This window comes from Schistocerca gregaria, chromosome X (assembly GCF_023897955.1).
Source record: "Schistocerca gregaria isolate iqSchGreg1 chromosome X, iqSchGreg1.2, whole genome shotgun sequence".
Classification (NCBI taxonomy): domain Eukaryota; kingdom Metazoa; phylum Arthropoda; class Insecta; order Orthoptera; family Acrididae; genus Schistocerca; species Schistocerca gregaria.
Genome location: NC_064931.1, coordinates 190,319,279 through 190,336,717, shown reverse-complemented (window position 1 = coordinate 190,336,717; position 17,439 = coordinate 190,319,279). Strand labels below are relative to the sequence as shown.

General features: G+C 41.5%; 1 protein-coding gene across 1 annotated transcript in view; it reads left to right on the top strand.

Moving 5' to 3' along the window:
* Nucleotides 1–311: 311 nt before the first annotated feature.
* The window catches only part of LOC126297964 (putative ammonium transporter 3), a 259,770-nt gene continuing 242,642 nt past the window's right edge, over nucleotides 312–17,439 (top strand). Inside the window, exon 1 of the mRNA XM_049989281.1 lies at nucleotides 312–462. Coding sequence (XP_049845238.1) covers nucleotides 312–462 — 151 coding nt within the window. The remainder of the gene's footprint in view (nucleotides 463–17,439) is intronic.

Genomic DNA, 17,439 nt, shown 5'->3' with positions numbered 1-17,439 from the left:
TAAACAAATTAAATTTTTACGGGAAACCCTGTTTGTCGGAACAGCCTGTCGTTACCCCTAAAGCGAGAGTCATTGATCTGACAGTCTCAAAGGGAAGTTGTAACAGATTTACGTTTGAAAGAGCCCACGTAAGACACTTGCATCCAACCACCCTGACAACAGTTTCATACCAGGCGTGCCACATACACGTTCAGCAGCATAAATGAAATTAGCTCATCCCAGTAGCACTGTTCCTAATTAGGATATCTAAGTTAAAACATATAAGATAAACTTGTCGTGACATTTATTTCTCTCTCTTTTCTATACATACAATGGAGGCGAATGAGACACCTTGTGATTTTGTCAATCGAGCTCATCGGAGCAACTCTAGCCACGCGGGCATTCCCGGCATATACGACCTGACTAAGGAGGACGCTAACTGGCTTCTCACTTCGTCTTTCATCATCTTCACCATGCAAACAGGTAAGGCCCGGCGTACACAAATTATCTGTCCATTTCTAAACGTTTGATGCCCATAAAGGCACGTGTTGCAGTAATGACAAAAAGGTAAACGATTTTAATTTAGTGTATCTTAAATCGAAATTTTCTGTAACGGTCACTTTAGTAACAAAAATGGCCAAAATCTATGTAGTGAACTGAATTTTTGCTAGCAAAGAATTTCGTCATTTGTGAACTTCGATGATTTCAGAGCGCAACAAATAATAAATTAATGAAATTTCTTCCTTGTAGCCAGTTTCAGTTGATTTACTCTGCTAATATAATGGGAATATTCTAAATCCTTTCCCGAAGATTGTAACTACGCCAGTGAAGTATCATTTTGTTGAATTTGTATACTGTTATCAACTGAAACAAGCTGCATGCTTGAAATTTCTTTACTTAATTCTTTTTTACTCCTTACCAAACTCAACTACACTTTCTGTTGAAATTAGGTTAAGAAGCTCACGATAAAGTACATATTTAGCTTCAAAAGGAGTTGTTCTTATTGATCCTGAATTGAGAAAAACACACACGTCTGACAACTATCAGTAGTATACATTTATCATCACAGTATACCCACCTACATACAAAACGTTGTGCTGATAGCCAATGAGGATGTTTACCTTTGTTCTAGCAAAATACTTTATAGTAACTACAAGTGGCTGTTATATTTGTGCTTTTTTCTGTTGTATGTGCTAAAGTAGTTCACGAAATGTCAGAGACACTGTCTAAGAAGTGGTCAGCCTTACACTAAGGAACCCCACACCAGAATTGTTCCCCATACTGAGCTTCAAAGTGAGTGCTGTGTAGCTTAATAATTACGACGGATTTTCGGTACACAAATTAATTAACTCGGCGCGTTTCTTTCGAGCTGCCACGAACATATATATTTGTTTCTATTTATAACCTGCTAGTATGATATTCACTGTGAGATTAATTACCAGTGCATGTGGTGCCAGCGAGAAAGGTTAGAACGAACAAGTAAATTAATGGCCTGATTTCATTGGTAAACTTCACCAAAACCATTATAGTTCCATGTTCTCCTTAAATAGCATCTGAAAACAGCGTTCGCTGTCAGTGTCGCCAAAACTACGAGAATTCATTTACAATGTGTACCGTAAGTATCCGACAGTACTATGAAAGAAAAAGAAAAGAAACCTATTATTTTGATTTGTGTCACCAGCTAAATCGGTACTTCAAGAATCGAATAAACATATTATGTTTGCATAAATATCTATGTAACCGCAATACAAAGTATTATTACACTTGTGCTGATAACTGCCATAGGCTAATCGAGATTGGATAATTCCGGTAGAACATGGTTATGCAATTTCTGAAGAAACTGTTGAGTTCTCTCGTGAAGTCGTTGTCGATACCAATGGCGATGATTAAAATGGACGTGTAACAGAAAATTTGAAAACAAGTTACAAGAGTACCAAGAACTTGAGGAAATGAAACACATAACGTGAAAGTTGTACTTCTGTTCAAAGCTGACATACAAAACGGCGGTGCTGCCATTTGTTTGCATCGGACAATTGTATAGTTGGGAGCAAGAAGACAGTTGGTGCTCTGAAGGTGACGATAGACAACTGGGATAGTCTGGCTGAACGTTATCTACACATCACTTAACGTCAGCACTGCTACAGGGGGCTGCTGAAAAATTAGACGTAAGCCAAACACAAAGATGGTTCGTTCGAGAAGGCACGTCCTTATATTGTTAATAGACAGTGTTAACACTTTCCAGCCAAGGGTTCGGATTCTTGAAAGTTCATTTAAGAACGGCCACCGGCGCCGATGACTCACACTCTCGTGAGCGATTGAAACAAACATAGTTTCTGTGTTAGAGGGGAAACACTCTTCTGTGGTGAATTAAATAGTTAATTATGTCTAATGACTGGTGTGTTGCCTGAATTCGTACTGGCCATCGGCGTCACAGTCAAATACAGTGTGGGCAAGAAGCGCAGTACGACTTTAACTGATGGGGTCGAGATCATGATTGCCCAACGCACAGTAAACTCCATCACCGAGATCGTTGAAGCACTGGACTTTTCACTTGTCAGTTATCAAGGATGTGTCAGGAGTACCCAGTCTTTGATAAAACCGCTGCTAGAGAATTCACTTGCCGCCCACAACCATCTTCAAGCTAGAGGATACAGAAACCATCGTCGCCGAAGTCTGCCTCTGCTCAACGCTCCTCACAGGGTGCAGTGATTAGGATTGGTGCAAGACGACTCACTTTGGAGCTTAGAAGCATGAAAAAGTAGGCAATAGTGACGATTCACGATACATGTCGGTCTACTCTGATGGCACGCTACGAGTACAGGGAGACATCGAAAACCAAATGAGATGATGCGTTCTGCCAGATAAAATGGCAGTTGGTCGAGGTGCTATCGTACGCGGGATGTTGAAATGGGATGAACTAGTGTCCTGATACGTTTACCATCGTCTCTTACCGGCAAACAATACAGGAAGCTACTCTTCGAGAATCTACACTCGTCTGTTCAGTTACTATCTGGGGACTTCTAACTTCAAAATGTGCGTCCACGATCCCATAGCTCTCGAACTGTGTCAGAATCATTTCCAAACCAACATACAAATATGGTGGTGCTCGTGCGGTCACCCAAATCATTTGCCTTCAATTCTGTCGAGCATATCTGAGACGTCATTATATGAAATGTGAGTTTGCTCGACCAGCTCCGACCGTGAAGCCTGTCTCATGATGCGTTTCTGACACAGAGGCGAAAGAGAGTGCAATATGTTGCACTTAGGTCCCTATAAGTCTATCATGAGTTTATATTTTGTGTTGAGACTCGGAAAATGAAGACAGGTTTCAAGGTGGTCTAGAGATCGTTTTCTGAGCTGGCTTAGACCACACTGTCTTCTCCGTCTTAGAGCTCAAGGATGCTCGTAGCGGAGACTTTATTTCCAGCGGTCAGTAACACTTAATAGTTCTCTACCCACATTACAATCTGTTTCTGCGATCGGTGACAAGCTGTCACAAGTAGCTCGCTTTACCGTACAGTTCACAGTTTTGTGTTTAAATAACTTTCAGTGCTTTAGTCGGTCATGGGACTTGTATGAAACTTGTCTAGCGCTGAATATTATATCACCATTTTCTCGATTTTGTCTGAAGCCATTCGGTAAGTTTTAACAAGTTAAACAATTCTAAATCGAGTTTTTCCATTGGCTAAGGACGAGGATATGCTGCCACAAAGAGCTCTGTCTCATATCTGAAATTGCTGATGATTATAGTACCTCTGAAATTAAACGGGAGCCCTCAGACTCACCATATATGTAGTGCGTCGTAGAAAGCGGGATGGCGATTGTCTCTTTCAACACGATCGAGCACCTGCTCGTAATGCACGTCCTGTGGCGGAATTGTTACACGACAGTAACATCCCTGTAATGGACTGGCCTGCACAGTGTCCTGACCTTATCCTATAGGACACTTTTTGGGATGTTTTGGAACGCCGACTTCGTGCCAGGCGTCACCGATCGACATCGATACCTCTCCTCAGTGTAGCACTTCTTGAAGAATGGGCTGCCATTCCCCAAGAAACCTTCCAACACCTGATTAAACGTATGCTTGCGAGAATAGAAGCTGTCATCAAAGCTAAGGATAGGCCAACACCATATTGAGTTCCAGCATTACGGATGGAGAGCGGCACGAACTTGTAAGTCATTTGCAGCCAGGTGTCCGGATACTTTTGATCACATAGTGTATCACGTTATACAGTACATCTCAATGTATTATTTTGTGCAAAAGTATCCGAACGACCTGAATTGCCTTCCGCCTGATTTCCATGCAGATCACATAACGTAACTGTCTTGCACGTCCCCTGGGCAGTCGTTTGAGAATACAAAATGGACTCCACACGAGACCTATAGAGAACGCAGGTCTTTGTCGCATTCAGTCCAGATGTAAATTAACACCACAATACTGCAAATACTATGATACACGATATTAGAGATGAGGCAGTCCTTAAAGCTTGTAAACCCGACTTTATTACAATAAGTGACATTTCCACACTCATCATAATCTGAAACAGCTAACTCTATGACATAAATCATACAGTTATCGTTAGACAAAATTAACTATTTCTTTGAACAAGAGCTTTTGAGACAATATCTGGATTCCTGAAGTTCTAGGACAGTCCGAAGTACTTTTGCTCTCTCAAACCTTTTCTCACACCTGCTGGACCTCGTTCCTATTGCAAGTGGTGTTGTATATGTTTCCGGCAAAACCCGATTTTGGGATGAACTGGTTTCGCCTAGGCCAAACTCGTTCATCCTGTTACCGATAAGATAAAGCAGTTTAGTCTAGGTCGAATCTGTTTGTCCTCGTTAGAATTTACATGCTTTAGGATAAACTGATACGTCTCAGTCTGAATTAATTTTGCCTAGTCGACACACATGTCGCTGCCTATACGAACGGGGAATCCCCGAATCATCTCTGGCTCGCCCCTCGCGCCTCTCAACCGCAGTTCGCTCGCACTGTTCTTTGTTTTGAACGGTATTTTGCATGGATGAGTGAGCGTGTAAAGTTGCTGGTTGCGTTTAAAAGATTTTATTATAATCCGAGTATAATTATTGTGAAGCGTTTCATCATGGACGAGCCTTCGTAGACAAGAAAATCAAAAGCTGTGGAGAGAAAAGTTTCTGGAGGAAATTTTGCAGAGTGAAAACAAAAAGTCTTCTCATTATAATGTGTTATTAGGAGACGAATATGCGGATTTGGTTAAGCAAGTAGAAGACGCGGAAAAGTTGGAAAAACGAACGTCATTACAAAAAAGAAGACTGAAACGATTTGCTGTTTTGAAAACTGTTGATGTGAAAAAACTCATTCCACCGAGTGAAGGGAATATAAAATATTTTGTTCCACCTGATGAACGTTATGATGGGACTGGCGCAGCTCACGTAGTTATGGGTCATGTTGGTCGCGATAGGATGTTAACCGAGACATCAAAAAAATATGCCAATATCACAAAGGAAATGATATGCCTCTATTTATCAATGTGTGATGTTTGTCAACAAAAGAAGACAAAAAACAAAAGAGGGCTAGTTTCAAAGCCAATTCTCCATTCGGAAATGAATAGCAGATGCCAAGTCGACTTGACTAATTTCTAAATACAACCAGACAGAAAGTTAAAATTCATTCTAGTTTACCAACCATCTCACAAAATTTGTTCTCCTTCGTGCGTTAACATCAAAGAAGGCTGAAGAAGTGGCTTATCATTTGAATGATATACTCCTGACTGTAGGGACGCTGTGCAATCTTCGGCGTGAAAATAGCAGAGAATTTGTTAACAATGTTATAAGTGAACTTGCAAATCTTTGGTCAGAACTGAAAATTGTGCACAGTCAAATTCAGTGATCTGTTGAACGTGCCAACTAAGGCATTGAAAATATGATAAGTTCTTGGTTAAAGGACAACAATTCGACGAAGTGGTTGGAAGGATTAAGGTATGTTCAATTCATGAAAAATCGAGCTTACCACGCTGCATAAAACAATCACCTTACAAAGCATTGTCGGCGTATTAGTGACTAGACATAATTTTTCTACACCTTGGAGAAGTGAGTTCCCCAGTTTTCTATGCATAGATCTTCAAACGACTGCGGTCCTTTGACCTGAAGAAGTAGTAAGTCATACGCAATACCTATTGGTGTCGCGTGGATTGACAGTTTAGATGCGTCCAGAGCACTTGTTGTTTTTCTTGCGCATAATCCAGGATCCTTTTTTCCACAGAAAATGTTCTGGAATTTCGTGGTAAAGGTACTTGCGGGCGGTGATATTATCACTACACAATTTAAAAATGCCGTGAGTTTGGAGTCCCTCTGGAGGTCAGCAGCAGCTTCGTATCCCACCTGAAAGTACACCAAGTGCTCTCTCAGTAAAATGACAGGCAGCCGCTCGATCATACAAGATCGGTAAAAAGTCAGCGTTCGTGTTAACGTCACATAACCTCTGATAGACCCACATAACGACAGCTCAAGTAAACGTCCACTCCCCCAACGCTGAGCCTGAACGCTATCGTAACGCCGCGCAGTCATGTCCTTTGTATACGGATTTGTGCAAATATTTAACTGTTTGATTAAAGAACAAGGCTCAAGACTGATATGAGGCAGGAGTTTTCTACTGATAAATCTGCAGTATGGTACAATCACGGACTATCACTGATAAGTGATGGAACTGTCGACGTGTCGTTATTATTGCGTCGTCTATAAGCACGTAGCCATTAACATTTAAATTAGTTTGCTCCTGAAAGCCTTTTGGTCACTTTTAGATACATTTTTGTTCCTGCGTGAGTGGACTGGAATGATAGTATCGCAAGATGCATGTACTGTGGATTCCTGAATAACTTCAAAGAGTTCAGGGTCTGTTTCGTTAGTTGGAACTTCTACACAAATTAGAGTCTACATCCTCAACTGATCGTAATTCATCTTCATCTGACGGAATGCGCAGAATGTGTGAATGAAGGAGACCTATTTTTTAAAGTTCAGTAACACAAGAATAACCAATGACAACGCCTAGTACTTGTTATTTTAAAAGATCGTCCACCACCTCTTGCAGTTTTAGATGAAGACCCCAGAAACTAACTCAGGTCTATATTCAACCCTTTCACATGGTTTCGGTTGAGAGGTAATTTCAGTGCACTGGGGGTTGCAAGTAATTGTAAGAAACAGATCAGGCTTAGCTAGGAGGGCAATAATGGCCATAGCATCCTGATAATTTTGAAGCATACTATGGGAGTTGCCAGTATAAGTTGTAGGAAGAAGAACTCCTCTTCGTTCAGGATCAGTGTTAAGAAAGTCCATCAAACCTCCGTAACTATCAGCTCTGAGTTCCTTTTGGTGGAATGGAATGAATGCCAGGCTGGAACATTGTTGGTTTTGCAGCTACTTTCTCTTTATGAAGACAGAGATATGACCTTTCACTTTTATTGTTGTGGCAACCATCTTGGTGACTAATGTGATTGATTCCTCAGAAAACAACTAATACAGATGTGAATGTGGCTTCTAGCAGCCGAATAGGTCGTGACCATATGAAACATTTCACAACTGTGACTGAAACAGATAGTTTTTATTCTTCTTTCATTACAACAAACTTTCGTCGTGAGCTAGATACACAATGAAGTTGCGCTTTCAGATGAATTTTAATGATGATGGTAGATTCTGTGCTTCAAAGATTCTCATGTCATTTGCTCCACAAGCAATTGCTACATAAGGAACTTTGTCATCTCTGCATCGAAATTCTATGACACACGCAATAGCAGGTACTAAGTTCTCACATCCTCCCACACTCGGCATTCCCAAAACAAGAAGTTCTGATAAAATGTAGTAGAAACGCTCTGAGCAATCTCACGAGGTGAGGCTACGGATTTACTGCAAACTTCGTACACTCGTAGTAAGCAGTAACGCGTACTTTACAAGTGTTATTGAGAAAATCGCAAGATAATTTCGGTCGTCAAATATGTATACCTGCGAGTGGCCATATTTAGCGTGAAGCGACGGCAGCCGAGTGGTTATCGTTCAAGCCCCGTAATCGATGGATCGTATCCCGTTCGTCAGTTTCTTTTATTATTTTCAACACAGTCATTTTCTTTACTATTTATATTACAATTGATATAATGAGGAAAAAATATCTAATCGGATGAACTTTTATTAAATTTATAATGTTATATGGCTGTCTTCAAATTTTTATTATCACAAATACACTCCTGGAAATTGAAATAAGAACACCGTGAATTCATTGTCCCAGGAAGGGGAAACTTTATTGACACATTCCTGGGGTCAGATACATCACATGATCACACTGACAGAACCACAGACACATAGACACAGGCAACAGAGCATGCACAATGTCGGCACTAGTACAGTGTATATCCACCCTTCGCTGCAATGCAGGCTGCTATTCTCCCATGGAGACGATCGTACAGATGCTGGATGTAGTCCTGTGGAACGGCTTGCCATGCCATTTCCACCTGGCGCCTCAGTTGGACCAGCGTTCGTGCTGGACGTGCAGACCGCGTGAGACGACGCTTCATCCAGTCCCAAACATGCTCAATGGGGGACAGATCCGGAGATCTTGCTGGCCAGGGTAGTTGACTTACACCTTCTAGAGCACGTTGTGTGGCACGGGATACATGCGGACGTGCATTGTCCTGTTGGAACAGCAAGTTCCCTTGCCGGTCTAGGAATGGTAGAACGATGGGTTCGATGACGGTTTGGATATACCGTGCACTATTCAGTGTCCCCTCGACGATCACCAGAGGTGTACGGCCAGTGTAGGAGATCGCTCCCCACACCATGATGCCGGGTGTTGGCCCTGTGTGCCTCGGTCATATGCAGTCCTGTTTGTAGCGCTCACCTGCACGGCGCCAAACACGCATACGACCATCATTGGCATCAAGGCAGAAGCGACTTTCATCGCTGAAGACGACACGTCTCCATTCGTCCGTCCATTCATGCCTGTAGCGACACCACTGGAGGCGGGCTGCACGATATTGGGGCGTGAGCGGAAGACGGCCTTACGGTGTGCGGGACCGTAGCCCAGCTTCATGGGGACGGTTGCGAATGGTCCTCGCCGATACCCCAGGAGCAACAGTGTCCCTAATTTGCTGGGAAGTGGCGGTGCGGTCCCCTACGGCACTGCGTAGGATCCTACGGTCTTGGCGTGCATCCGTGCGTCGCTGCGGTCCGGTCCCAGGTCGACGGGCACGTGCACCTTCCGCCGACCACTGGCGACAACATCGATGTACTGTGGAGACCTCACGCCCCACGCGTTGAGCAATTCGGCGGTACGTCCACCCGGCCTCCCGCATGCCCACTATACGCCCTCGCTCAAAGTCCGTCAACTGCACATACGGTTCACGTCCACGCTGTCGCGGCATGCTACCAGTGTTAAAGACTGCGATGGAGCTCCGTATGCCACGGCAAACTGGCTGACACTGACGGCGGCGGTGCACAAATGCTGCACAGCTAGCGCCATTCGACGGCCAACACCGCGGTTCCTGGTGTGTCCGCTGTGCCGTGCGTGTGATCATTGCTTGTACAGCCCTCTCGCAGTGTCCGGAGCAAGTATGGTGGGTCTGACACACCGGTGTCGATGTGTTCTTTTTTCCATTTCCAGGAGTGTAATATAATATTCATAACTATCGACTAATAAACGACCAAACGCAGAAAGTGATACTGAAAATGTATGCTTGTCCGTGATTTGAGAAATCCCTTATACCTGGAAGGTGCCCGAAACTACCTGTTATCTGCAAGTTTTCACCGGCACACGCGGCTTTCGAAAGATATACAATTAATCGTCGCTTTCGACATTACGAGTACAAGTTGCAGGATGGTATTTTTCGTCAAAACATGGAAAACATAAAGTTATGACTCTTATATTATTTGTGAAAATAAAAATTTGTAGGCTGCCAAATAACATTGTAACTTTAATAAAAGTTCACCCGATTTTTACCGCTTTGCGGTAAAAATGGCCACGCGCAGGTATATATTTGTCGACCGAAATTATCTTGCGATTTTCTCAACAACGCTTGAGAAGTACGCGCTACTGCTTAACACATTTTGTTGTTCTCACGGAGTACTACGTGTGTACGAAGTTTCCAGTGAATCCGCGTTCCAAACGTTGTGGCCTCCTCTTGTCAGGTTTACCGTTATGCAGACTCTGACTGCACTAGATTTTCCATATTCCTAACATTGCTTTTATCATTCAGTGTGTACTTTTCATATCTATACAAATCTGTCTCCATCCCGTCCTTAAACTTCTTGAACTTGCTCTCCCTATTAATTTTTCTGCCATACAAGGAGAATCAAGAAATCCTTCACATTCCCTTTTGATTCTTAGATCGTTATATGTTACACATCTTTGACTAAAGCACCTGAAAATTCGAACCAATTCCCGAAACGTAGTATGCCAGTGATAAAAAGTTATAGATTCGGTCGACCCAGACAGGTACACGTTGGGCGATGCGTCACTTCTAGATTGGAACGCATACTGTTATGCTTATCAGGCAGGTAATTTGTAATGACTGGTGAACTGTCTTAATATACAGCCATGCTCTTCTTCACATTCCATGTGCTTTCCCCCTACAACAATAAAATTATCAGTTTTAATGTTCTGGTCAGCTAGATTTATCACGTATCCTCCTTTCCTGTTTCTCATGTTTCATGTTTGTAGTTTTAGGGCGGTAAGGCTAGCAGCACCTACCACACAAATCATGCTACGAAATTTTTTCCATGGTTTCAACATGTATTCTAACTTCATAGGAGCCATGACTGGAAGTGATGTCATAATCACGTGACCAACTTATAAGCTCACATTACTTCCTAGTAGACAAATCACGGAACTAAATATGCATGATTTAAAAGGTAATGGCTTACGTCTTCTCGGTAGATTGGTTCCTTTATATATCAGGAAGACGAAACTTTTTCTATATCTTTGCCAACAAGACAGACAGGCCTCTCCTTTGTTTCATAGATGTGGAGCTATTATTTGCATTCCCACATTTACCGTCATGAAGGAGAAGACTCTTATTGCATGTTTCCATATTCTTAACGCTAGGGAAGGTGGAGCATTTTCCAGTCGTGGTTGCAATTGATAACCATAAATAACAAATATGTTTCGCTGTATCATCATCTTACTCAGTCTTGGTTCAATATTAAGTGTATGAGCTCAGTAACTTGGCTGATGAATCGATTTCAACATAGATAAATAGCCAGTCATACACTTCCTCCCACCATTTAAAAAATATTCTGTTAAATCAACATTCTTGTAACGCATATGGTTTGCACATTGATTTTGAAATGTCATTTGTTTATGAATAGACAGTCATCCAGATGTGCGACATGGAATTCCACCAAGACATAGTCGACATTTGGACTGTCAGTATAGCTGTTTGGTAGTTCATGTAATCGATTTGCACATTAAATAACGAAAACTATAGACATGCACAATGTAGTTTTTATAACCCCTTATTGGGCCTGATTCTCTGGAATATGTGTACTTCACTTCAATTCCCTAGAAGACGCTGGTTTACATCCCACATCAGTCTGTTTCAGTATTTTTCTATGTGCGGGATATACACTGGAATGTGTTTTAGCATAGCAATATGATCATAATGTCTATCAATAGCAAATGATTTTTGTTGGTGATTATTATTTGTACCAATAGCAAAAGCCTTTGGGCGAAGACGAAGATGGCTACACTTCTAGTCACGTGATCTAACCGCCAAACCCTCTAAATATGACTGGACTTGCAATCCAGTTTTATACTTCTAGCCCGGTTACACTATTTTGTGGATACGCCCGATGTAAGCTCTGGAGGGACAGGTACTGGGGTCCCCACGAGAAATCTGCTCACGAAATAGAGTAACTGAGCTCTCTGTCTCTCTCCCCCCCCCCCCTCTCTCTCTCTCTCTCTCTCTCTCTCTGTTTCTCTCTTTATAACAGGTTAGTCAGCACTCCACATCCACAACAGTCTGGGTGTGTGTGCTTAATCATACACACACACGAGAGAGAGAGAGACAGAGAGAGAGAGAGAGAGAGAGAGAGAGTTTGGCAGTTAGTATTACGTGGGCTGACATCTGGAAGAAGTATACTGTACAGATATCAATAGGAAGGAAGAAAGATTGGCTTTAATGTCCCGTCGACATCGAGGTCTTTAATGGCAGAACACACGCTACTATTGTGTCAAGGAACGGGAAGGTAATCGGCCATGCCCTTTCAAGGGAACCATCCTGGTATTTGCCTGGAGCAATTTAGAAAAATCACAGAAAACCTAAATATGGATGGCCAAACGCGAGTTTGAACTCTCATCCTCTCAAATGCGAGTCCAGTGTGATAACCACTGGGACACCTCGTTCAGTAGTTTCTAGAAATTCTGCCTGGGTTGAGACACTGTATAGAAAATGTGAAAAATACAGAAAAATATGGAAAAATTGACAATATGGAAAAAGGAAGAAATGTGGAAAATGTTGCACAATCCAGATATGAAATGGCAATACAGGACATCTGTACTTATACGCAGGGAGTAGTCGAAATCTATGGTATATTGGTACTAATATATCAAAGTGCCTGAAGATCTCTTGGATACTTTCCTAGAAACCTACCAGTTTTTGTGCCAAGGGACAGAAATGTTATCGGAGGCGATCAAAAAGTTTCCGTTCAAAGGCTGTACTGTCCAGAATTAGTATGCCAATCAGGAAGGGTCGCCGTGAGCACTGAGGCAGTCATCCCACCGATGCACCAGGTCGGAGATACTTGTTTGCTAAAACACTGTGCGCTTCAGCGTGAAGAATGTCATAACTGAACCCTCGGTTCACAGGAATCGCCGACCCTTCAAGGCCTTTTTTAAGGGACCGAATGTATAATAATCTCATGGGAAGAGATCGGGACTACAGGGGGGCAATGTGCTCGAGTATCATCCCCTTGAGTTGGTATAATTTCTGCGTCACCACATTTGCGATATGGGGACATGCGTTCCAGTACAGAATTTGACGCACCATTGCAAGATCCTGGTTTTAGACGAACATGCTACCTCTACCCATTTTTCATTTCTGATAGATGTCTACCGTGTTTGCCCTTCGGCAATCAAGAAAAGAATAGCAGCGCGCTGCTCCTGTTTTGACGCATTTGGTAATAATGTCGCCATAGTTCACAGTTCCGCATTTACCACACACGTTGGAAAGACAAGAACACCACACTAATCCATTACCTACATGCTGGTGCTTATATACCCACATCTGGATAGCGCCACACTGCTCGTACGCTGCAGCAACGTCCTGAAATGGAAACGTTTTGATCGCTCCTTGTAGAATCACATCTCCAAAAGGACAGAAATGTGTGCCAAACGTCGAGAGAGCTCGTAGACCTTTTGAAAAAATATCGGGTTTGTTATTTATACAGAGGGAGTAGTCAAAATCTGCGAGGGACACGATGTCACACATACGCTTAGAAATAAAAAGCATTGTACAGATGGAGTAATCACAATGTGCGTCAGATAAGGGCTGTATGTCTTTAAAGTAATGACTATATATACGAAAAGGGGTGGCACTATGTATGCTCTAATGGTGGAAAGACAGTGCATTCTAGAGACAGGGTGAGAAGACGAAATAATAGTCAGATTCCCACTAGTTATGTGCGCATGAGGAAGCAGTAACATTATTTCCAGTCCAAATTATAGCTATAAAATTGGATACAGTCTTAACACTTATGGCACAAGTGTTATACAGAAGGTGTGATATGTAGTTTTTAAAATACTTAGCAAATATTTACAATACATTTACAGCTATAAGATTCTGTTGTGGTGTAAACTGGTATGCCTCCATTCCTTTGGTAAACCACTATTTCTAGACGCAGGAATATGAGGTGAAAAAGTATTCTTACCTAGAGTCGATTTATTGCTGTGGAGTTTGATCTGGGTAAGATAACCTTCATTTGGCTTCTGAATGCCTAGTGTTCTCTCTCAATGCATAATAGCAGCAAGTCCTATGTATTTGGAATCGTAAAAACACATTTGAAAGCAATATAAAGTTGAATGATTCCATAAACGAAGAGCGATACGCATGAATCATGTATTGACACTACTACCACAGATGAAATCATGAGAAGTTCGGTGACAGGCGATAAAAGTGATCTGGGCACAACGTGAGTAGCACACATTTTATCTACGTGACAGATTAATAACTAATATCATTGATCGACATTTTCCTAAATTTAAGCCTTTTTTTGTTGTTGTTCACTGCAACAGTATCAGTAGTGAGAAATTTAGTGTTTTCGACACACATACAATTGACTGGTTTTGGAGGAGAGAGAACGCACATTGGAGGGACAGCACCAACACCACGCACATCATATTGTCGGTTCAGAGTGAGTTATGGAAGTCGCTGCTGAATCAACAGAGCCACCTGGAAACGATAGCTGATGGCCTGTGAGCACCTCTCATTGTCCTATAGTTTTAATGTTTAACGTTTTACAGTAATACATTATTAATTATTTAATTAAACAAATACACTCTTGCTACAAAGTGTAAATAGTTAATTTTAAAATGAGTGTTCTAATGGAATATTGTAACAGCCTCACGTAAACGATATGCGTCTAATGTAAACTGTTATCTCTCTGTCTACATTTTTAGTTTTTTAACGTGAATATCGATTACATAAATTTTTACTGTCGGTGTACTAATATAAAATAATGTATTCTGAGACTTTACTACAGAGGAAATGGAACTTCTGAGAATGCTGACGCTGATGTCATCGATTCCTGTCATACTGATGTTGATTGCTAATGTCAGCGATTTTAGCCAGAGTTCCCACTGCTCTATTACTGACATACGCCATTACCTATTAAATCATACATATCTAGTTCTGTAATTTGTCTACTGGAAAGTAATACGAACTTATAATTTGGTGACATGTTCATGATGTCACTTCCGATCATGACTCCTAAGAAATTAGGCTTTATACGTACGCTACAGACCAAAAATAAATCACGTAATGTGATTGGTCAGTTCGTGATGTCTTGGATTTGTGTTAGGTGCTGATCTAACGCTACAACCAATAACGTTAGATGTGAAAATATGTCACAGTTTCACCATGCTACGCTAGCCTCAATATGTTGTCTTAAATATCCGTGATTACGCATCGGGAACGACCGAATCAATAATTATTTATCAACTGCATAACAGATTTTGAGAAATGAATCAAATTTTCAAGTGCGTTTTTCATTGTGTGTTACATAAAAATACATTACGTTTACCATGTTGGTTTAATATATGATGGAGTTGAATTCAATTATCGGGCAACCTCTTTGAAACGTATGTTTCCTAAAAAAATACCCAGTAGAATGCGAACTATAAGGGGAAATCATTATACGCAGGGATTATACACATCCTCCAAACGAAGTACTGCGTTTACCACCATACAAAATACAGTAGTAATATCGCATCTACAGACTTCTCCACTCAGCAGTATCACCCACTGAACTTGACTCTGATATTAGCCGATTTGTGCTTCGTCTTCAGTGACACTGTAGACGTGACGTTGTCAGAGCTCTAACGATACATGAGAACCACGAGAGAAGGATTCGTGGTAACTCTTAACATCCAATACTTTAAACCTGATTGTTTTATTTGCAGTGGAGGGATATCATGAGTACATGTAGGAATGTATTTGTTATTAAATAAAGCATTTGTTTAATGCAAGATATCGACATATTTTGTAGACAATACTGTATGGGCGAATCAAAGAGCTCACAGACGAGTTTCACAAAATACATGATCCATGTAGTAAGCATAGTTTCAGAACTTTTTAAGGTCGCCTGCAAACTACATTCAGTGGCTGCTATTCGTAGCGCATAAGCCTCTCTATCTCCAGGCGGGGACTGTGCTGCTGAGCATTGTCTTGTAAGAAGTGGTATGAGTGTTATCTCGTTGATTCTCCATTTATCAGTTTTGTGTAGGCCGTTTTTTCTTAAGTTACTGGCAACCAATGTGTACGTGTTGTGGTAGTGGCGGTTATTCACCCAGCTCGGTGCTTAACATATACGCAGGGTACATAGAAGTTGTGCTTCTCATGCGGAAGTCTCTATAGCTGAGAGCTGTGCGCGAGGCAGCGGCAGTGGCTGCTGGGTGCGTTACGTGCTAGTACCACTGCTTAGTAAATAGCTATAGTTTTATTTACTGCAGTGTTTCTTACTTCCACAGCCTATTATTTTTGTGCATTTTCTTGAAAAAATGAGAGACAATCAGTCAAAATAATGTAAATAGCGATATAGGTTCACAAATTGGATTCCTTATGCCATTATTTTTCTTAACAGTGTAACATCGCATATTATTAGTGCAAGGAAAAATGTAGGCCCTTTATTTAGAAAGTGGGTATTTGTTGTTAAATAATGCATTCAGTAATTTATTAAACATTCAGGCGTCTTGTATGTGTTTTGGAGTGGTGGTAGGGGTTATGCGTTGTAGCACATAAAGAAACATCATGATATTGTTAAACTATTCATAATAAAAAGAAAAACTTGCAACCGTCTTTTTGAAGTTATTTTATTATATTGAAACCAGTTTCGGTGACTCAGTACACCCTCTTCGGGCCTTAACTGACGCAGGGAGAGGGGGGGTGGGGGGGGTTGTACTCCAATCAATCGTATGCATGATCCTCTCACTGGCCAACATCTATGAACTGGCTTCCGTAGAATTCTGTACCAGCGATGTTGTGTCTGCAACCATCAACACAACATCGCTCTTACAGTATTCTACGGAAGCTAGTCATCACAACTGTTCGAAATTGTGAAGCTTTCCACGGTTTCCCTAAATCACTTCAGTTGATTCGTGGGATGCTTTCTTTAACAACGTGAACGGGATATTGAACACAAAACGTACTTATCCATCATAAACCATGACACCGAAATAAAAACACTTAGTGTCTGGAACTATTGTCCGCAAGAAATTTTAACGCTTTCTTTTAGACCGTTGACTCCTGATTGACCAATATTTGCACTCTGGCGGATGTGAGTCATGCCAGGGACGACTAAGCATCGCTAGTCTTGAGACGAATCAGGTGTTCTCTCCACCCTTTATTATATACCTATTGACACACAGCTCAAGATAAAAGCATCGAGGACACTGTGTCTTGGTACGTTCACACCGAGCAGTACACCACTTCTTAAGTCGTTTAATTGCAGTGATATCTTTGCAGGACTGTCTGGATATGCTGTAAGTGTAAGCTCCCTATTGACTTATCGGACATTGACAGAGGAAGCCAACGACCCATATTCAGTACAGGAGCTTGGAACGAAACTTAACATACATGACGAACACCAAGGCACACTTGTTCTTTACACATAGTGCGAAAGTATAATTCCACTTATAACGAGACCACAAATGTATGATTCTGGAGTATAGTAGATTGCGAAACAACTGTAATCTATTGTACAACATTATACGCATTTGCCCTT